Raw genomic sequence first — 22,209 nt, forward strand, 5'->3', positions numbered from 1 at the left:
GTCAGCAGGTAAGTTCTGGGGTTGGAGTAGGGTGGCGGGTGGACAGTGTACTGGGAAGGACCTGCAGTCCTGTCTGCTTGTCCGACCCATCATTTCTGTGAGCTGGGTGGATGATCAACCCCTGGGTCCTCAGAGGACAGCTGGATTTCAGAGCCCAGGAATCCATCCCGCAGATGGCTTCAGGCAGTTTTACCTTAACGGTTCTTTATTTCCTCACTGAAATGGCTTCTTCTTTTATTTTAGTTATAAGATTTGAAATATTCATGTATAGACATTTATTTATTTCATATGTTTTATACACATATATACATGTTATACTGGAAACAATCTAGATAACAGAAAATGAAATACATTGAATGTCTCTCCTGTGTGCCAAAGGTCTTTACTAATCTAAACCCACATACAAGGCAGAAGTCAAGGGGATCTTCTTTCTAAAGCTGGGTTAGATTCTTGGTTCTGCCCTTACAGCTACTGAGCTCCGAGTCATGAAGACTGAATATCACTGAGCTTTCAAAGCCTTCCATTTTCCACGTGAAAGGACAGTCTACTGAGATGTGTCCTCTGACCGCCCGCCCCCCTGTACCGACATTCCCCAAGCTGATTAGATTTCAGCTGCCGGCTCCTGCTTTCCTGATTAAAAGGCCTTTGGTTCCTTGACTTCACAGGACTAATTTGGTAATAAACCAATCAATTAAGAACATATAAACATAGTTTCCTGTTTACATTTGGAGCAAGCAGCTCTTGGCTGGATACAGCACCAAACTTCCTTAGCTTCCAAAATAGTTACCATGTCTTTTAAGAAAGCAGGTCTACTGAGCCTGGTAAGAACGCCAGTAACTCTGCCTGGCCTGACGGCCCCTGGGCTGCTGAGTCACAGGAAGTGTCTGGGAGGACAGCTACAGACTTTCATCTCTTGCCTCCCTGGAATGAATAATTCTAATTCCTAACAAAAAAGCAATTGTGACCTCAGAAAGCACACAGTACTACTAATTAGACCATAGATTTACTCAGTCGATGCCTGCCGTGTTTGGTGCCAAGTCTCAGATAATAAGGCCTTCCATTCTAACTCTGTTCCTTAGTCATTACCCCATGTGACCTCAATGCAACAGCCACAAAGGGGCTAGTGACCCCCATTGTTAGGACAGTACAGTGACTCAAAGTAGGATTCTGTCTTGTCTCCGATCATGATGATCCAGGGCTCCATCCTTCTTCTGCTGCCATGGGCCCGAGGCAGATTATTCTCCAGTTGATTCCTTCTGGGTCTTTTTGATGGCCGGACTCCTCTTCAGTGCCTTCCCCGGCAAACCCTGTTGGTATTTTAAGGGGCATGCACAGGAGGAGGCATGGAACTTCTCTGAATGTGGGATCCGGCCAATGGAGAGTTTCACTTTCTAGGACACGAGATAGGAGATAATTAAATGACCAGAGAGTATCCTTAGGATCCCATCCTTTATACCTCTTGAATCTGTTTTTGAAAGAAATCGAACGATGAGCCAAAGGCAGTTGCAGGTGATCTGTATGTTCAAGCGGAACACGGACTTTGATTTTCTGATATCCATAGGCCTAAGCCTCTAGGCAGGCTCCGGAAAGGGCTGATGGCCCCCTGTGCTGGCTAGTGTTATGTTAACTTGACACAAACTAGAGTCATTTTGGAAGAGGGAACCTCAGTTAGGAAATGCCCCCATGGGACTGGCCTATGGACAAATCTGTAGCACATTTTCTTGATTGATAATTGATGCTCACTGTGGGTAGTGATGTCCCAGGGCTGATGGTCCTGGGTGCTATAACAAAGCAGGGTGTGTAAGCCATTGGAAGGAACCTTGTAAACAGCACTCCTCCATGGCTTCGATTCAGTTCCTGCCCTAACTTTCTTTGGTGATGGGCTGTGATGGAAGTGTAAGAGAAACAAACCCTTTCCTTCCCAAGTTGTTTTGGCCATGGTGTTTTATCACAGCAGTAGAAATCTTACTAAGACAGCCACAGAGGATCAGTAGCTCAAAAGGCCTGTAGAACCCTGTGTATCCAAAGGAGACCACCAGCCAAAAGCAGAAGGAAACTGAAATTGAACGTTTCTCTTGCAGCTCCTCATTTCTTATCCCTCTAAACACACACACCATCTCCTTTGCCTCTGAAAAGCTGTCTCACTTTCCTCTTGCTGTCTCTAGCCCCTCCCTCTGCCAGCCTCCCCCTTCTCTGCACTGTGGATAAAGTGGATGCCATTGGCTCAGACAGGAGACCCAGGAGATGCCCTTGCTCTCACATGCCCTTTTCCAGGAACAAGTGTTTGCATTTTAAAAGAGGACTGGCCATCTGTTTTCTTGTAAAAGAAAGAAGTCAGGAGTGGTGGGGAGGAGAGTTTTCTACTCCTCTAGATCTGTGGTTCTCAACCTTCCTAATGCAGCCCTCTAATACAGTCAGTTCCTCATGTGTGGTGACCCCAACCATAACATTATTTTAATTGCTACTTCATAACTGTAATTTAGCTACTGTTATGAATGGTAATATACATATCTATTACATAGGTTATCTGTGAAAAGGTTTGATGGGATTGAGACCTACATTGGTGGGGGTTGATAGTGGTCAGTATTATTTGGGAGTTGTTCTCAGAAGCATGCAGAAGACAGCAAGAGCACAGGAGAGGTGCGGTCTACAATGGCAGTCATGATGGTGCATATGTGAACGGCCAGGTGGAGATTTAGATGTGTATCTGTTCACAACCCCTATTCTGATGTGGGATTCCCTTCTGTATGCTGTGATACCACTGATAAATAAAGGAACTGCTTTGGACCTATAGTAGAGCTATAGGGGAACAGAGCTAGGTGGGGAAAACTAAACAGAATGCTGGGAGAAAGGAGGCAGAGTCAGAGAGAAGCCATGTAGTCCTGCTGGAGCCGGAAGGAATTTTAGCAGGTAAGCCATGTGACAATACACAGATTAATAAAAATGAGTTAAACTAAGATGTAAGAGTTAGCTAATAAGAAGCTAGAGCTAATGGGCCAAACAGTGTTTTAAATAATAATCTGTGTGATTATTTCAATTCTGGGTGGCTGGTATGAACAAGCAGCCTAATACAACACTTTTCTTGATTGCTGAGCACATGTATGGATCTTTGGGCCAAAATAATAGTAACTTCCAGAAGTTGCACATGGTTTTCTTCACCCTTTGGCTGTAGGGTGGACCTTTGGCAGAAGCCATGAATTATAAGTTGCCAGACTATCGGGCTAGATCCCTCAAACCAACCTCTTATCTACCTTGCAAACTCCTATCAAGGATTGAACTCAAGCCAAACCCTGCCTGCTGTGAGGGTATCCTCAGAAGACCCATCTAGTCTCCCCCAACACTTTCGGCTCACATCCCAGAGCACACACTGTATTCGGAGACTGCTGACGATACTTGCTTTACCCGCTAATCTGTGAGCTACTTATGTGTAAGCCGAGACCACCTTTGTAGCCTTAGAACACAACAGTAGCCAGTAGAGAGTAGGGAGATGTTCAATAATAGCGAGGGAGCAGATGAATGATGAACCCTGGCACTGCCACTGACTAGTTTTGTGTCTACCTTCGTCGCATGCCTGACTGGCCTTACCCTTTTAGATAATACAATAAGAATTTCTCCCACTGTCAGGCTTATGGAATGATGGAGAAGAAACAAGCTGAGCCCTTAATACGCATGACACACAACCACAGACTCCCAGAGCCGGAAGATAGATCATTACTGTTGCTGCTTACAGACATTTCAAGTCAAGGTTCTATGCTTCCTAAGTATGTTAACTGCATGGCCCAGTGTTTTAGATGCATCTATCTGTTAACTGTGTGATCCAGTGTTTTAGATGTATCTATCTGTCTGTTAACTGCACTGTCTGGTGTTTTAAATGTATCTATCTGTTAAAGGTGTGGTCCAGTATTTTAGATGTATCTATTTAATAGAAGACAAATGTGAATGTCCCTAACAGAAGCAGCACATGTTGAGCCCTTCCTCTCCTTTCTCCCTAGTCACAGTCCAAAGATCCAAGAAGCACAGTTTGGAAACCATAGGGAGGGATGAGTCCTTGCTCTGCTCCTTGCTTTAGAGCAAAGAAGCTAAACACAGAGAAGGCAGTGCGGCCTTCCCTAGGTCACGGGGCTAGAAATCAATGTGGCTTAGAAGGAATGAACAATATGAAAACTATACTACCATGCGTGTAACATGATCTTGGTTTTTAATAATAACTCCATGCAGAGAGTTATTAGATGAGAACATTGACATTCAGGAAAGTGAGCCACTCCATGTCACATGGCCCTGCAGGTAGAGGCAAAGCCATAGTAATTGTGTCTGGGACATTGCGAACATGTTAGCATGCTATATCATTTTGTTCTTCAACAACTGCTACAATCACTGTCCCTCATTTTACAAAAAGGCAAGACACAGACTGCTTAAAGGGGCTATCTACAGTCCGCTAGTTAGTCTGAGTCATGGTGCTGTTTCTGCTCCCCACAGTGCCTGAGATCAAAAGCCCCGAGCCCTCTCTCCTAGCCCAGTGCTTTCCCCAGTAGCACTTGAAACAAAAGACAAAATTTCATTCATGTTCTGAGTCATTCCCAGACTTCCTCCCAGAGCTGGATCCTCTTCTTCCCAGCCCTAACTTGATCTGGCCTGGTCTGGTTCATAGGACTCACCTCCTTCTGGTTACAGCGGGTAAGAAACAGGGAAACTTCCTCCAGGTTCTGGGGCTTCAGGTCATTGACAGCCAAGATATGGTCTCCATGGCAGAATATGCACCCTAGTCGGGGAGGGCCTTCCCACTGAGCCACACTGCAGTGGGAACACAGCATCCAACAAAAAAGTGAGGCAGAGTTCATTGGCTCCTTGTGGGGGCAGGAATGGGGCCTGTGGGATTACCTCACTCTGTGCCGAGTTGCCCCATATTGGAAGCCAACTCTCTCCTTCTGTCTGGACTAACTTCCTCCCTGCCTCCCTTCCCTCAGAAGCTTTGCTCCAAGCTAATCACCCTCGCAAGGCCCTGCCAAGTCCAGTCCCTTGTTTTGCTTGTAGTTAATCTATCCTGTCCCAGGACTTATAATTATGCACGGTGGGAATACTTTAACTGTAGTTCTGAGTAAGATGTACTTTTTATATTTATTGACTCACGGGCCTCTCCTTTTCATCTGGCTTTATGACCTGGGAGTACAGAACTCCCTTTCTGTTTCCTTAGCTGGTGTTTAAAAATTGATAACTGCAGTTCTAAGAAAACAGGATGCTCAACAAACACCTGCCAGAACTGAGCACACAGAGCTGCAGTGAATATTTAATAAGTGGATGAATGAACGGACATGTAAGCTTGGGCACAGATGAGTCCATAGGCTGAGCAGGCGTTTACGAGTCTTAAATTACAAAGATTTTGTAAAAATGAAAAGTTGTGGCAGTATGGGATCTTATTTATATTAAAGAATTACCTTGTAAAAATTCAGTCTTCCACCAAAATGAATTAAACAATTTGGCTTATTTATTTTAAGATGGGGGAGGGGAGAGCATCTCATTATGTAGCTAAAGCTGGCCTTAAATCTACTACGAAGCTCAGGTTGGCCTTGAGGTCTATTCCAGGGAACTAAGATTACTGGCCTGTGCCCACATGTCCAGTCACAGTCTAAGAGGATGTAGAATTAGATAAATAGTAATTATGGGAGGCAGAGACAGGAGGATTTCTGTGAGTTCGAGGCCAGCCTGATCTACAGAGTGAGTTCCAGGACAAGCCCCCAAGCTACAAAGAAACCCTGTCTCAAAAAGCAAAACAAAAAATATTTGCCACACAGAATTTTGTGCTTGTGTTTTGGAATAGAAGTTTGAATGGGGTGTGGGACTCTTAGGCCCACATATATATCTTTTCCTTTTCGATCTTATAACCTCATTCTCTTCTTTCCTTCTTTAAATATTCACTCCATGGTGCCTGGAACAGCCTCTTGCCATCCATTCTCCTTTGAAGGATCAGAAACATCCTGAGTCCTGGGCTTTTTGGTTCTCTTAGACCCCCTCAAAAGTTGACCTCCTATATAACAATAGTCTTTCTGCTGGCGAGCCCTCTCTCTGGCAACACCAGCCCTAGTGCTCCGTTGGTTTTGTCAGATGCAGTGTTCAGAACGAGGGTGCCGTTTCATCTCTGATGTCTGTTCAAAGCTCCACCTACCATATCCGTCCTGCCGCTTCTACAAGAGCAAGATAGTCGATGGCATCTTGAGGAGTGAGGAACACATTCAGAGTCTCCACTTGGCTCTCATCGGGGACATTGCTGGGACAGAAAACATTTGTGTAAGACGCGTCAAACAGCCGATGGAACCTCGCTCTGAGCTATCCTTTTAGAGTGTATTTTTGGCCTTCTGCTTCTGAGATGACATTTTCCTGTTAAAGCTTGCCCAAAACATACCAAGAAAGAAATAGGAATTTAAGGTATGGAAAGACATTCATTAATCCTCCCTGCCCCTCTGGCATGTGGTAGTGGTTGGCAGACAGCAGAAGGAGGCAAAACTGGACCAAGTGGGCTTATAACCATCTCCATCCGGTCAATTTACATGTTTGTTTTCTGGAAATTATTTCATACAAGAGGGCATGGAAAGCAGCTAAAAATCGCAACTATCTTGTCAGGTGCCCTTGACGTCACCTAGGACCTAAACTCTCCCCTTCTCATCTGCTCAGCACCTCAGGAGGCTTGCCTGCCCACATGCCGCTAGTGTGGGAGGCTGGTGATGCACGCTGATGCTGGATCAGCATGGTCCAGGTTTTAGGGCCGGAAAAACTGGCCAAGGGAAAAGCGTTGAAACCGTTGGGAGGGCCACCCCCATCCTGGGGGACCACTCTTCTTCCAACTCTATCATTTACTGTCTATGGTCACAACACCAGTGACACAGAGAAGGGTCACAGCCTCAATGACACACAGAGGAAGCCTGCCATGCTTGTCTGACTTGGGAATTTTCAGAAACTACTTTGAAATTTGTAATATTGAGTGCATTTAAGGCATCTGTCTTGTTCTTAGGGCCCACAAAGTTTTAGAAATCAGGGCTTTACTTGAGTAATATAGACAATTTCACAACAGTTAGGGAGGCGGACCCCGTTTTGTCTTCTGCGGTCTGTGCTTCCAGGTCAGCAAGTGAAAGATACAGATAACTCCCTGTGCCGAGTTCTTGCAGAGAAGTTGCCTGCTCCGGAGTCTCCGGAGAGCTCTGGGTTTCAGCTTGGCCATCAGCAGATGCAGGGGTTGGTTGTTTGAAGAAGCTGGAGTATAAGAAGTTGAACAAGGGTCTGTTTAAGCACACGGTGACAGCTTCCCACTCTACCTGTCATCTAACAGCTGTAAGAAGACCAACAAAGCCTTGGAACACGTTCAGCCATCAGAATCCCACCAGAGGCCGAGTCAAACTGAACAAGCCTTCTTTCTAAAAATGGACTTGGAATCGAAATAACATTTTACAGGGTTGGGAGAACAGGGTGAGAGTTTGAGAGACATAAAAGCCAAAAAAACCCAGAAGACTTCTGAAGACAGAAGTGTCCTGATGTCACAGGTGGCTTTCTGTGGGTCAAGAAACCATCGCCACATTCCTTTCTCTTAAGTCCACAGGTTGAACGCCCGTCCCTTGAGCATCTGAAACCTGAAATGCTAACTGACAATACGGATGCAGCGTGTGGAGTAAGTCCACACCATCACACTGTCTTTCATGAACAAAGTCAATTTCAAACACTTTGCCTAAGGTTATCATCAGGTTATGTATAGAAGGTACATTTGGAAATATGAATCGTGCATGTATTTTATGTTTAGATGACTTCTGTTCCACAAGAGAGCTCATTATGGATATGCAGATATTCCAAAATCTGAAAAAAGAAATAATTCTGAAACCAGAAACATTTGTAATCCTAAGCATTTCAGATTAAGGACATCGACCTGAATCAATCAATGTGCAGAGCGGAGTCTTTGTGATGCTTTGAAGCAATTTCTCAACAGTTCAAAAATGAACTGGGGGCTAGAGAGACGGCTCGGTGGGTAAAGTGCTCGTTTTGTAAACAGTAGGGCCGCAGGTTGGCTCTCCAGGGCCCATGGAAGGCCAGGCGTGGTAGCGTTTCTCCAATCCCAGTGCTTCTGTGGCAAAATGGGATGTGGGGAATCCTAGGAAGTTCACAGGCCAGTTCATGTGGTATGTGCAGTGGCAAACAACAAGAGAATGACTCAAAGAGGAAGATGAGGACCAACACCCAAGGTTGCCCTCTGACCTCTACATGTGCCTCATGGCTCATGTCAACCACACATACACACATTATCCCTATATATACATATAAATGTTTGTATGTGCATATGTCCTCACACAAAGGTTAACATGCTGAATTGGTGGTAATTGCTCTATTAAAAATAGGTTAGCTAATAGCAGTACTTAGAAGGCATTTACACTCACCAGGATCTCATTGACATGTAATTGCTCTCAGATTTCTTGAAAACTTGGTCTGGACTACTGGATTCAATGGAGTCATCGGAATCGCTGGAGTCAGCAATATTCTTCAACTAAAGGCATGAAGAGAAGATAAAGGATACATGTCTGCCACTGGCCAGGCCCCTCCTCACCTCCCACTGCAGTGCAATGGAATCACACAGCTTCATCGCAAGGACAGCCGCTCTTCAGAGAATATCACCTGGCCTTAACCACGGGAGATGGAGCCACAGTTTCTGGCAGATTCAAAGCCTGTTTTCCCTTCCTGGGAGCCCTTGGGGCCCATTCCAGACACATGCATTCTATGAGAAGCTTTGGATTTTCCTGTCTGCCCATTCCTAGTCATTCACTGCATGAGCCTTTCCTCCAGGGGATTAATTCTATCATGGAACCTCGGAAGCTGATTGGGCCAAAGACTGGATGCAACTGTTGCTTCATATCCACGGATACTTCCCCTCTAGTTCATATCCACTGACTTCTCTTCATATCCACGGATACTTCCCCTCTAGTTCATATCCACTGACTTCTCTTCATATCCACGGATTCTTCCCCTCTAGTTTACCACTGACTTCTAAGTGGAGCATCGCCTTCCCGTCAAGCCAGTCATCCGTGCATCTGTCTCCTCACCAAAGGCTCTCTTCCAGACCTCACGCTCATGTGGTCTTCTTCGCCAGGCATGCCTTTTTCTTCTCCTGCCCGGTGAAGTCCTGTTGTTTCCCCACATTCCTGAATCACCTCAGCCTGCCTGACAGCTGTTGTACAGTTTCATCTCCTTCCCCAGATACCATATCTCACAGGGGTCTACAGCCTTCCTTTCTACACACCTGATTGGTTGGTTGCCCTAGAGAATACTAATGCAGAAGTATTCTTGGTGAAAGAAAGTGTTCTATGCTTAAGAAACCATGGCCATGCCTTGTGCTATGCACTTGGCTGCTTACAATGCAGAACTATGTACCAGGGGCTCTGAGAACTTCACTGTGATGGACAGCTTGTTCAAACCACTTGTGACTTAGCATTTCTATAACCAACTTGACCTCAGCATGCATCTTCAAGTTATAATGTCGTCATCTGATAGAAACCCCCCAGTTTTGGAGATGATGCCACTCTGCTCCCCTAATTTTGTCTACCACCTCATTCCACCTTTTCTATCTGTGGCTTACGCACATATAACTCCTTGGCCAATGTTCCAGGAAGTCAATCCATGTTTTGTCACTTCCTTGCTTAGAAGCTTTCTTTGTCCCTATGCTTCTCACAGAGTGAAGTCGGCTTGAAATCCAGTACCCGTCATGGGCTGGCTGGTTCTCCCATCACGGGATGGCTGGTTCTCCCGTCAGGGGTTGGCTGGTTCTCCCGTCAGGGGATGGCTGGTTCTCCTGTCACAGGCTGGCTGGTTCTCCTGTCATGGGCTGGCTGGTTCTCCTGTCACAGGCTGGCTGGTTCTCCCGTCATGGGCTGGTTGGTTCTCCTGTCACAGGCTGGCTGGTTCTCCTGTCATGGGTTGGCTGGTTCTCCTGTCACAGGCTGGCTGGTTCTCCTGTCATGGGCTGGCTGGTTCTCCTGTCACAGGCTGGCTGGTTCTCCTGTCATGGGCTGGTTGGTTCTCTTTTGTCCTGTTAATTCTCTACTCTGCCATTCCTTCACACAGTCTGCAGTGTTGTCTACCTGAGCAATTCATCAGACATGGCAGATGCCAGGGGTCCCTGAAGCCTGCTTTGACTCAAGTGGAAAGAGAAAAATCTGCTCTATGTCTGATGACCCTAGACCACTGCATGCCTCTTTGTGTGGCATTATCTTTGGTGATGGAGACTGTGGGCTCTGAATTGTGGAGACCATGAAGCCCACTCGTCACTGGAGCCACCATGCTGGGCACAGTGAAGTGTCTAGCACCCCGAAGGGCGTCCGGTTATTAATAGGCTGTTCCACACACACTCACAGCTGATTACCCAGTGACTGTTACCCTTTTCCTTTCAGTCCAGGAAACAGAAAGACTACTAAATTCCAAACATTATCTACTGAGTTCGCAAATGTCACCTCCTCTGTAGAACTTTCTCTGGTCTTTAAACTGGAAACCACCTTCCTCTTCCCACCCCTTGTATGACCCAGGCATCCTATAGGTATGTGTCTTGCTCCTAGGCTGATGCCAGCATTATAAGCAAGCCATTGGTCTCTGCCAGCTTCACCTCTGTGCCTTCCTGGTCTCAGCCTATTGTCCCAGCAGCAGTGTGTGGCAGAGGCTCAGCAGACGTGGTGAAGAGATGAATGATGGGTGGGTGGGGGTGAATGATGAGTGGGTGGGGGCACTCACTTCTGAAAGGATGCTTCGGGGAGTCTGATAGTAATTCTCTTCTTCTGTGTCTTGAGGGGGTTCTGAGTATAAATGGTCTTCATAATGATAATTATGATCTTGCCTGAGTTCTTGGAGACTATTTTGTATTAAATGCTGAAAAAGAAAGATGCAAAAGGAATTAATGAGTTCCTTCCTTCCTTCATTTCTTCCTTCCTTCCCTCCTTCCCTCCTTTCTTCCAACAAAATTAAACCAATCCTTTCTAGAAAAGCTTAAGCAGATGAGTTGTGTTGACAAGGTTGCAGTCTCTTTCATTACGACACGCGGAAGCCCACACACTGGACTTGCCTCCTCAATCTGGGTCACCTCTAATGGTGTGAATGTTTAAGCATAGCTCATGTCTGGAATTTTTCTCAACTGTGGAGGAAGTTACAACTCAGAACAAGAAGTTTTCTGCTGTGAGAGGCGTGGTAAGGCATAGAGCTTTGTCATGGTGCCTCCACCCCATCTCATTCCTGTCATCTCAGCAGCTCCTGAGGAGGCAAACAGCCCCGAGTCACTGGACCTCCAGGGTTCCTCTTCTGTGTTGTGCCTCCTCTGTTTCCATGGCAGTGCAGTTAGGTAGTGTTGGCTCCGTGACAGTGTGAATTATAGGTTTCCAGGTGAGGTAGATACGAGCAACTAATTATTGCCTTCCCTCCCCTAACAGACACCAGATACTCCACGAAGGCAGCTGCTCTGAGTAGCCTAAGGATTGTTATGAGTGCAATCTGGTTACTCCAGGAATAAGACTGGGTGGCGAGGCCTTGCATAAGCCCCGAATGTTTGTTAGGAATCCCATGGAAGGTAAGTGTGTGTGTGTGTGTGTGTGTGTGTGTGTGTTAGGTAGATAGATAGATAGATAGATAGATAGATAGATAGATAGATAGATAGATAGATAGATAGATAGATAGGATACCATGATTCAGGATGGTTCAACTTCCAGATTTTTTTCTCTCATAGAAAGAATACAAATGCAAGACACATTCAGTGGGAACTGTATTGCAGATTTTGAACTATAGTCTTTGTGTGGGCCACCAATAAGGGTAAGATCACTATTTTGTAAGTCTGGTGGCAGCAGTAGCCACAGCTCCTCGACAGCCCTGCAGTCACAGGGGGAACAGCAGACCCTGCACTGCATGTTTGTTGCTGAGCTGTGATGTTCAGAAAGTCAGGTGTGGTAAATGCACTTTCACCTCATGCTGCTTTCCATTTATTATGAGTTTATCAGGACTGGCCCCACTGAGAAGCCCACAAGCATCTCTACATACTTAAGTCATATCCATTTCTCTATCTCAAAGCTCTCTGCTGTGATACGAATGTTCCCCTCGGAAACACATTGCAATTGAAATGTCATTTTTAGAGCAGTAATGGTAGACCTTTAGGGATAGTCAGGTCATGATAGCATGTTCCTGAATGCCATGTCTGAGACGAGGAAGGCTGGTTCACCCTGGTTGTCCTCTGCCTTGCTCGCCTGTCTGCCGTTCACCTGATGAGCCAGCAGGAAGGCCCCTACCAGATGAGATCCCTCTCTTGATCCTGAACCTCACAACTGTCAGAGCTGGGGAAACCAATTGTTATTGCTGTTTGGAAACTCCTAGAGTACCGCAGTGTTCTGTTATGGATGCTGAAGATGCACTCGGCAGCGGGATTAGGCTGAGTTGGGAGAGAAGGGTTCCTGATGGACCAACAACATCAATAAGAAATCCCAGCAAGACACGTGGTTGTCTTTCACTTGAGATGGTTGAAAAAACAGTATTACTTGATCTGAATAAATAATGGGAAAAGGTAAAAGCTGCCAACAAGGCTCCTCTGTGGGGAAGGGTTCCTCTGAGTGGGAGTTTTTTTCAAGGTCAGTCTGACTGCCTTGTTTCAGGCCACTGGTTTTCCTCATGGCTGAGATGAGGCGTTTGGCCTGGTGGTGTTGATATGCCGGAAAAGCTTTTAGAATGTTGGAGAGCTGCCAGCTAGATAAAATGAGAAGCCTTGCCTGTGCTTGGTACCCACAGAGGAAAAGGAGCCAGTGGGGTGTCTCTAAGGGATGAAATAACAGATTTCAGGGAAATAAACTGCCCAGCCTGTTTACTGAGAATAGCCAAATCTAGACACACAACAAACCCAGAGACATGAGGGCACAATTCTGTGACCTTCAGGGGGCAGGAATTGCTATCTACTTCCTCAAACAGATTGCGTTCGAGTGAAGAGGATCTGACACCCAGAATGAGAAGCCAGACCGACTTCCAAAATGAAAGCCAAAAGTCGTTTCACAGTTAGAGTGCAATTGCCCTCCTGTGACTGTCATCCCCTCCACTACCACCTGGGCGTCCCTTCTCCAGGGTCCCCAGGGCTTTGACGTCTGCACTGCCCAGTGGCCAGTGTCATAACACAAAGACAAGGATCAATGGGGTGAGCCAAGGGAACTCCACCTTGCCTGACGGTACGGGCAGCACAATAGGAGATCATAGGGTACTTGGGGGACTTTGTGCCCTGTGTGTGGAAGGAGGGGAGGTTGCTGGCCACACTTAGGGAAGGACCTGCCATCTGTCAAGATTTTCAAAGCGGAACTAAAATCTTTAGAGTCAGCTAGGCAAGCGTTAAAGCCTACCTATAGAATGGGAAATGAGCAAATATGCATAAATATTAAGATCAGAAATCATTGTGTGTGTGTGTGTGTGTGTGTGTATGCGTTTTGTTTGTTTGTTTTTCCCCACTGGCCTGGAACTCACCAAGCCGGCTAAGCTGACAGGCCAGAGAACCCCAAGAATGCACCTGTCCCTTCCTTCCCGGTACTAGAGTTAAGATGTGTGCCGCCACACTAGTTCTGGGGAGTCAAAGCCAGTCCTCGTGTTTACATAGCAAACACTGCTCTGAGGGACCTGTCTCCTCAGCTATCTCCTCCAGGAAGATGGGCGAGGTCAGTGCCTGCTGCTAGCCAGTGGTTCTATTCAGCAATGGCCGCTCCGGCTGCAGCGTCCTGACACAGTAGGAGGAGGTGTGGATTACCATGTCTGGAAGACTGGCCCTCGGCAATGCAAGGCTGACATTCTCCGGAGCACTGTAGAGGCCAAAGAAAGGACTGGGGTCGGAAACTGGTCTTCTGTCACCCAGAGAAGGCTTCTCCTGCTTAGACAAAAGTCATTTCACAGTTAGAGTGCAATCGCCCTCCTGTTACTGCCATCCCCTCCACTACCACCTGGGCGTCCCTTCTCCAGGGTCCCCAGGGCTTTGACATCAGCACTGCCCAGTGGCCAGTGTCATCATACAAAGACAAGGATCAACCTTATCAATGACACTTTCTCCTGCTCCCAAGTCCCCAAGGACACCCAGCCTAACTTTAACAGGTGCCCTGAGTGCCCCCCAAGCCTCTCCTCCCCATCGTGTCTCCCTTCGCGCCCTGTCGTTTCTTCTCTCATCATCGAATCTACTGGGAGACATGCCTTGATCTCTCCTTCTCTGGGGCGTATGCTGTCAGCATGGAACAACATGGAAAATATACCCGTAGATGTAGCTACACCCAAGATCCTTCTGTGACAGGCTCTAAGAAATTTACAAAGCTCCTTATGAAGCCAATTAAAACCTTCAGCTGCTTACCTGACACAAGAGACATTATATTAAAATGCGGGCAGATGGAAACAATGTTTGAGACGCCTCCCTAGACTTAGCCATTCAAAGGGAAGCTGGCTATGTACCTAAAATCACAATGGTGGAAAATAGTATACTTCACGCTGCTATGAAAATTGCCACCATTAACTCTCACTCCTCCTGCTGCAACAATGACAATATAATTTAGCTCTCTTACAAAACACGAAAGTATTTTTCCTTTTGTTAATTGTGAAAGTAGCAAGGGCATGCGTGTCCTCGCTCATTTATTCTTTGTATTAGCACCAGTTGCTAAGGGGAAGGAAAGGGCCGCTGTTGTTTCTAAGGAAAGAAGGCAGTGCTCAGCTGCCCTGAACGCCATCATTAGTGATGTCAAGTTACCTCTGTATTCTGATGAGCTGCGTGCGCACCCCGGCAATATGGTGACATGAAGGAGACCCAGTCTTTGATCGTCTCCCTGAGGGCAGGAAGAGAGTTTCAGGTGACATTGGTAGCAACCTTTCCCACACTCGTTCTGGACCCAGCAGATTCTTTGCATCCGGAGCAGCTTTGGGATCAGCTGCCTATAGAACAGGACTCTTTCCCCAGGCAGTAGCCTGGCCCACTGTTCCCTCGCTGTCTCTGCATCTGCACAGTTGAATTAACCCTCACGACTCCTCCAGTATGGAAACTCAGAAACAGCAGCAGGAACATGGGGCACAGGGCTTCTGCTTTCCCAGGTGTTCTGCCTGTCAGCCCCAGTTCCCCGCCCCCCCCAGGAAATGCATTTTTAGGAAGAGTGTTGTATTGGTTCATTCTTTGTCTACTTGACATAAATACAGGTCATCTAGAAAGAGGAAAACTCAACTGAAGAAATTCCTCTATCAGATTGACTTGTAGGCAGGTCTGTGGGGGTATTCTCTTGATTAAATATCATTGTAGTGGGGCCTGGTCTACTGTGGGCTGTGCCGCCCCTGGGCAGATGGGCCTAGGTGCTCTAAGAAAGTAGGCTAAGCAAGCCATAGCGAGCAAGTCAGTGAGCAGTACACCACACTCCCGGGCCTCTGCATCGGTTCCTCCTCCAGGTTCCTGCCTTAAGTTCCTCCTCTGACCTCCCTCAATGATGGTCTGTAATCAGGACATGTAAGCTAAGCAAACCCTGTCCCCAGGAGTCAGTGTTTCATCACAGCAGACAGAAAAGTGAACAAGGCAAGTGCGTCTGCACAAATTGACACATCCCCCATCTTCTTTTCTGCTGTCTTGGGTGGCAATTCAAAAGAAAACTGCAGCTTTGGGTCAACTGGAAACACGCGAAGGCTTCACGCTCGACTTCAGCCTTGCCTCCTCCCACGCTGTAACCTCTCTCCGATAGATAAGCGGGCGTGAGATTCCATAGGAGCTGCTCTTAAAAGCCGCAGATGCCTTGAGGGTGAGCAGTCCCTCTCTGTAGTTCATGGTTTTCACAGAAGGCATCTGCGCGATAGCGACTGTCGTGGCTTGCCTTGTGACCCTCTCCTCATGTACGAAGTCTTTCCGGCTCCCAGCCCTCAGCTGTTACCTTACGCAGAAAGGGACCACTTGCAGAAATAGTTGGTTAGGTTGAGGTCATACTGTAGAGATACCTCCTACACTAGTGAGACTGCTAACTGCGGGGAAAAAAGGAGAAGTTTGACCCAGAGATGTGTGCATATGGGGAATGCCATGTAAAAGCTAGGGTTTGGCTGTTGTAGCCAAGGGACCAGCAGCAGTTCCGTGAGAGAGGGATGAAAAGAGCCTTCCTTCCACAGTGCTTCACGGGAGAGGCCATGTCTGCTCCTCATTCTGACTCCCAGCCTTCGGAACAGTGAGGTTAGAAACCTCTGTTGTTTATAACACAGTTATAACACGCGTAGGCAGCTAGCAGAATGATTCTGAAAACTACTTTAAAAGTCAAGCAGGAAGCTTAGTTAGCACTTGCCACGCAACCATGAGGATATGAATTTAATCCCTACAGAAAAGCCAGGCACAGTGGAGTGTCTGCAACACCAGCTGCGGAGCAGAGACAGGCGGATCCCGGCAGCTTTCTGGCGAGTCAGCCTAGCCTAACTCAATCCATTGAGGGGCTCTGTGCCAAAAACCAAAATAGACAGCTCCCGAGGAGTGATGGGCAAGGTTGTCCTCTGGCCTCCATGTCCACACACACACGCACACACACTCACATGTGCACACACACACGTGTAAACACTCAAATATGTAACCATACACATGTGCACACACTCAGATGTGCAGCCATGGACATATGCACACATATACACACACTAACATGCATAACTACACATGTGCACACACTCTCACATGTGCAATCAACACATGTATACACCCTCACATGTACAGACACACACATGCACATACATGTATACATTCAAATATGCAACCACACACATGTGGACACACTCAAATATGCAGCCACACACAATATGCACACTGGTACATACACACACTTACATGTGTAACCACATACATGTACACACATACTCTCATGTGCAACCACACATATGCACACACACGTGTAACCACACACATGTACACACACTCAGTTGTGCAGCCATAGACATTGCACACACACATTAACACACACTCACACATGCAGTCCACACATGCATACACACTCACACGTCCACACATATTCCCATGTGCACCCACACACATATGCACATACACGTGCACATATACTCAGATGTGCAGCCACATACATATGCACACATGCAATCACATGTGCAGTCAAACACATGTACACACACATCAGATGTTCAGTCATATACATACATGTGCACACATACTTACATCTACAGCCATTCATATATGTATACACACATGTGCAGCCACACACATGCATAGGCATGTATGCACACACTCACATATGCAGCCACACTTATGTGCACACACACTCAAATGTGCACACACACACAAAACCATTTTAGAACACTGAAGACTGCTGCTTTGCACGTGCAGCCTGGTTTCCCTCCTCAGCCTGTTCATCATCTATAGATTTATAATGATTTATAATGCTTTAATTTCACACTCAGCAGACACGCTCTCATCAGGCCCTCACCTGTCATGGCCAATGAGGAAGTAGTCCCTGTTTGCAGTTCTGATGGACATCACTTCATCCGGGTGGCATTTGAACATCTTCTGCACAGACTGCATCTTTTCCGGGCTACTTATACCAACTTCTATGATGGTGCTTCTACAGACACAAAGGAACCAGACGATACAGAGAGCAACTTCAGATAGAAACAGATCCCTATTTTAAATTAGGAATGAAGCTGACGGTTTCATTGACCCACATTTTAAAGACTGTCTAGTTCACATCATAAATCTCATTTGAATTCTTTCTGTTTTAGAAAATAACTCTGGATCTGCTTCATCAGTAATTGAAAATGCTCTGCTCAGCTGGAATTTCGATTCAGAAGTTTCCATTTGGGTTGGACTCCTGAGTCCACAAATCACTATATTTTCCAATATTTCGGGTATGTGATTTCTGAAGAAAAGACAAAGAATAGTTTATCTAAATATTTCTTAAAGTCCACTTTGGCTCTATGAAATTGAATTTAAGGAGCTCTTTCTCATCAAAAAATTAAGTGAGACAAAGTCCTCAATCGAAGGATCAGGAATTAGAGATTTACTGCCTATGACACAGTGTGAAGCAGCTGTTTCACTTTTACCCACGCCGTTTGTTATGTCGGTTCTTTTAGAGACACAAAACCTATGGCAGGTCTGAAGCCCTGGCTTCTTTTTGTTAGAGATTCAGGTTCAAGTTTCTGGGCAGCTTGTTTAGCGTTTGACTTGGGCACATTGTTGCTGTTCAGTTTTCCCGGTTTGGATACTCACAGATCGATTTCGATGGAGCCTCGGTGTTGATGGTCTTTGTAATAGGAGAGGCTCAGGCCCCTTTCCCCGTTCTGGGACAGGATGCAAAGCCGCCTTTTCCAGGAGGTCTGAAAATGAGAAGGTTCTGCTGTGTAGCTAAACCTCGAAGATGAGCAGGGACTTTTCTCAACTGCTCCTGAGGCAGGTGGGAGGCTGGTTAAACTACAGCAATTACTTACTGCCTTGAAGAAAAGCTGAGGGGGTGGCGACTTAATGAAGTAATCTTGTTTGTGAACTTCATTTCCATAATAAAATGTAAATTGTTTGCCTAATAAAAGAAAGTGAAGAGGGTTCAGTTTGTTCTCTCATAAATTTCAGAAAAGAATGGCTTCACTTGGAAAACAGTATCAATCTCCAAATTATTCCGCCTTTCAAAAGAATATGTACAGTAGCTGCTCCCCCACCCCAGCCCCAATGAAAGACCAACTGTAGAACAAGCAGCAGCTGGCATCCAGAGGCGGCTTCATTCAGCTCACACCTGCCTGACTCGGTTTCTACAGTTTGGCCCTGGGTCCCTCGGTGTGAGCAAAGTTTGTTTCCGTTCTCATTTTGACAGTGAGGTAATGTGTGACTAACCCAATCAAGGCAGGACCACGTGCTGGTGGGAGCAAGGCAGGAGGCACTAATCTCTCTGTTGCCAGAACAGGTTCGGTGGCCTCAGAGAAGGAAGTTCAGGAGAGGGGCCTCAGTAGTGTGACTGGATATCATGATCTCAGCCACTTCATTAAACAACCCCGACTCCATTTTCACCCAACAGGCTTTAAGCCTTTGGGAAGGTCTGTCTTTTCTGAACCTCAAGGCAAACCAGAACAACACCCTGGGATGTGAGATTAAAATGTGCTCTTAAATACAATTTTAACAGCACTGTTTTCCTGAATGAAAGTAGTCCATGCATTTCATTTAAACAGTTTAGAAACAACAACAACAACAACAACAACAACAACATAATAATAATAATAATAATAATAGAAAGCTACCTTTAATTCCAGGAATTGTGACAAAACAGCTAATATTTGGGAGCCTCTTTATTACTTCTGCCACCCAAATTTCCACAGCAGGTATTTCTGCTTTTATTTGTCAAATTGTGTGTGCATGTTTAGTGCACACACATGTGCACACACACTTCCTCACATACCAGGACTATTAATCTACACATGTACGTGTCACAGAAAATACTAGAGCACCCACATAAGACAAGACAAATGCCGATTCCCTCCAGCTCTGCTGGAAAAGGTTGTAATTCATGGGACGTCAGGTAGAGCACTGAGAACCATGCCAGACCCGCCTAACAAATCATCAAGAAGATCACGTTGTTCCCAAGTACCCAAGATTTATAAGAATAAGGAAATATTTGGTCCCAGTAAGGTAAAATTTGTAATGCCTGGCAACGGGTCAAAGGTAGCTGGGCACGCAGAAGAGGCAGACAAACGTGACAATAATACAGGGGATAACTAATCAATCAAGGCAGACCTTGAACAGGCACAGGTGTGAGACATGCCAGAGATTTACTGTTATTGGCAAAAGCTCGGGAGATACGCGAATTAGAGAGACCCAGAGTGAACTCTGAGAGACGAAAACAATGACACCTTGGGGGCAGGGAGGTCTACACCATGGGCTGTAAGAGAAGACTGAATATTTTAGAGGAAAATTACCATGCGACCTGAATGTGTAGTCGTAGGGACAATCAAAATAAGCAAAAAGTCCAAAGCATAAAAAGAGAGCTCATGCACTAGGAGCAGTCTTGTGTGGCCCAGTGTGCAAGAAGCTGAGATTCCTTAAAAAGAGGGGAAAAGGCAAAAAAAAAAAAAAAAAAAAAAAAAAAAAAAAAAAAAAAAAAAAAAAAANAAATAATCACACACAAAAAAAACAAACAAAAGGAAGCATACACACGCACACACACGCACACACACACACACACACACACACACACACACACACACTACCACCACCACCAATAACAAAATAACAGTAATTCACAGTCACTGGTCATTGATATCTCTCAATATCAATTGACTCAATTCCCCAATAAAAAGATACAGAATAACAGAATGGACGTGATAACAGGATCCATCCTTCTAATGCATATAAAAAATACACCTTAAAATCAAAAATAGACAGTACCTCAGAGTAAAGGGATGGAAAAATATTTTCCAAGAAAATGGATCTAAGAAACAATTTGGTGTAGCTATTCTAATGTCTAACCAAATAGTCTTCAAACTAAAATTATTCAAAAGAGAAAGGAAAGGATACTTCATATTCATAAAAAGAAAAATCTGCCAAGAAGATCTTTAATTCTTAACATCTATGCAACAAATGCAAGGGCACCCACAGTTGTAAAGGGAACACTACTGAGGTTTAAATCACACATCACCCTTACACATTGATAGATAGTGGGAGACTTCAATACCCTACTCTTCCCAATGTCATCCACACAAAAACTAAACAGAGAAATAATGGAACTAACAGATGTTATGGAACAAATGGACTTAACAGATAACTACAGAACATTTCACACAAATGCAGAAGAGTATACCTTCTTCTCAGCACCTCGTGGAACATTCTCCAAAATTGACCACATACTCAGTCACAAATCAAGTCTCAACTGATACAATAAAATTGAAATAACCCCCTTGCATGCTATCAAACCACCATGGATTAAAGCTGGATTTCAACAATAACAGAAACAATAAAAAGGCAATGAGCTCATGAAAACTGAACAACTCTCTACTGAATGGCTACTGGGTAAAAGCAGAAATAAAGAAAGGAATTAAAGATTTCCTAGAATTCAACATACTCAAACCTATGGAACATAACAAAAGTAGTGCTAAGAGCAAAGTTCATATCACTAAGTGCCTTTATAAAGGAATTGGAGCTATCTCATGCTAGTAACATCCCAGCACACCTAAGCTGTAGAACAAACATAAACAGGCTTATCCGAGATTTATAGATGGCGGGAAATAATCAAATTGAGGGCTGAAATCAATATAATAGAAACAAAGAAAACAACACAAAGAATCAACGAAACAAGAGTTGGTTCTTTGAGAAAATCAACAAGGTAGACAAATATTTATCCAAACTAACTAAAAGAGTATCCAAATTAGCAAAATTAGAAACAAAAAGCAGGACATAACAACATACACTAAGGAAATCCAAAGAACCACTAGGTCAAAAAAAAAAAAAAAAAAAAAAAAAAAAAAAAAAAAAAAAAAAAAAAAAAAAAAAAAAAAAAAAATTAAAAAAAAATTGAAGAAACAATTCTAAAAGTTTTGCAAACTTAGAACTATAAACCAAGACCCAATCAATCCAATGAACCTCACGAAACACAAGATATGGGAAAAGTAACATACCCTGAGGTTCCTCAAAATTAAGACATTCAAAACCATGTCACCAGAGGAGACATCTCAAAAGTAGACAGTGGAGCAAAGACAGTCCACACACAGCAAAGACAAGCAACAAGAGTGCTCAGTTTCTTTGTAAAATTTATTTATGGGTATGAGTAGTTGCTGTGGGACAATGGTCTTGTACCCTGTAAAGATTTGTTACTTGTATTTTAATAAACACTGATTAGCCAGTAGCCAGGCAGGTAGTATAGGTGGAGTGACCGGAACAGGAGGATTCTGGGAAGAGGAAAGGCTCAGTCTGTAGTCGTCACAGAGGAAGCAAGATGAGAATGCCTCACTGATAAAAGGTACCAAGCCACGTGGCTAATATAGATAGACAAGAATAATGAGCTAATTTAAGGTGTAAGAAAGAGTTAATAGGAATCCTGAACTACTAGACCAACCAGTTTATAATTAATGTAGACCTCTGTGTGATTCTTTGGGACTAGATGGCTGTGGGACTGGGCAGGACAGAAACTTCTGTCAACACTGTAGTGTAAAGGCTAGGGGTGGACAATGAGATTACATCGCTACAATGAGCCTGGATTATTTGTGAACTAATGTGCTATTAGT

At 45.0% G+C, this 22,209-nt stretch overlaps 1 protein-coding gene across 4 annotated transcripts in view; it reads right to left on the reverse strand.

Annotated features, from left to right (window-relative positions):
• Positions 1 to 260: 260 nt before the first annotated feature.
• Plekhs1 (pleckstrin homology domain containing S1) overlaps positions 261 to 22,209 on the reverse strand; it is a 33,595-nt gene continuing 11,646 nt past the window's right edge. The window contains exons 3-13 of one of the 4 annotated variants that reach the window (XM_050148508.1): positions 18,436 to 18,524; positions 18,218 to 18,324; positions 17,439 to 17,573; positions 14,750 to 14,825; positions 13,772 to 13,891; positions 10,750 to 10,884; positions 8,412 to 8,518; positions 7,036 to 7,242; positions 6,161 to 6,262; positions 4,656 to 4,791; positions 261 to 1,391 (exon numbers count right to left, since the gene is read on the reverse strand). In XM_050148508.1, coding sequence (XP_050004465.1) covers positions 1,236 to 1,391; positions 4,656 to 4,791; positions 6,161 to 6,262; positions 7,036 to 7,242; positions 8,412 to 8,518; positions 10,750 to 10,884; positions 13,772 to 13,891; positions 14,750 to 14,825; positions 17,439 to 17,573; positions 18,218 to 18,324; positions 18,436 to 18,524 — 1,370 coding nt within the window. In that variant the 3' untranslated portion in view covers positions 261 to 1,235. The remainder of the gene's footprint in view (positions 1,392 to 4,655; positions 4,792 to 6,160; positions 6,263 to 7,035; positions 7,243 to 8,411; positions 8,519 to 10,749; positions 10,885 to 13,771; positions 13,892 to 14,749; positions 14,826 to 17,438; positions 17,574 to 18,217; positions 18,325 to 18,435; positions 18,525 to 22,209) is intronic. The other 3 variants (XM_050148517.1, XM_050148527.1, XM_050148537.1) reach the window with 3 other exon arrangements.

The sequence above is a fragment of the Alexandromys fortis genome, unplaced genomic scaffold (genome assembly GCF_014885135.2).
Source record: "Alexandromys fortis isolate MF-2015 unplaced genomic scaffold, M_Fortis_MF-2015_v1.1 scaffold_16, whole genome shotgun sequence".
Classification (NCBI taxonomy): Eukaryota; Metazoa; Chordata; class Mammalia; order Rodentia; family Cricetidae; genus Alexandromys; species Alexandromys fortis.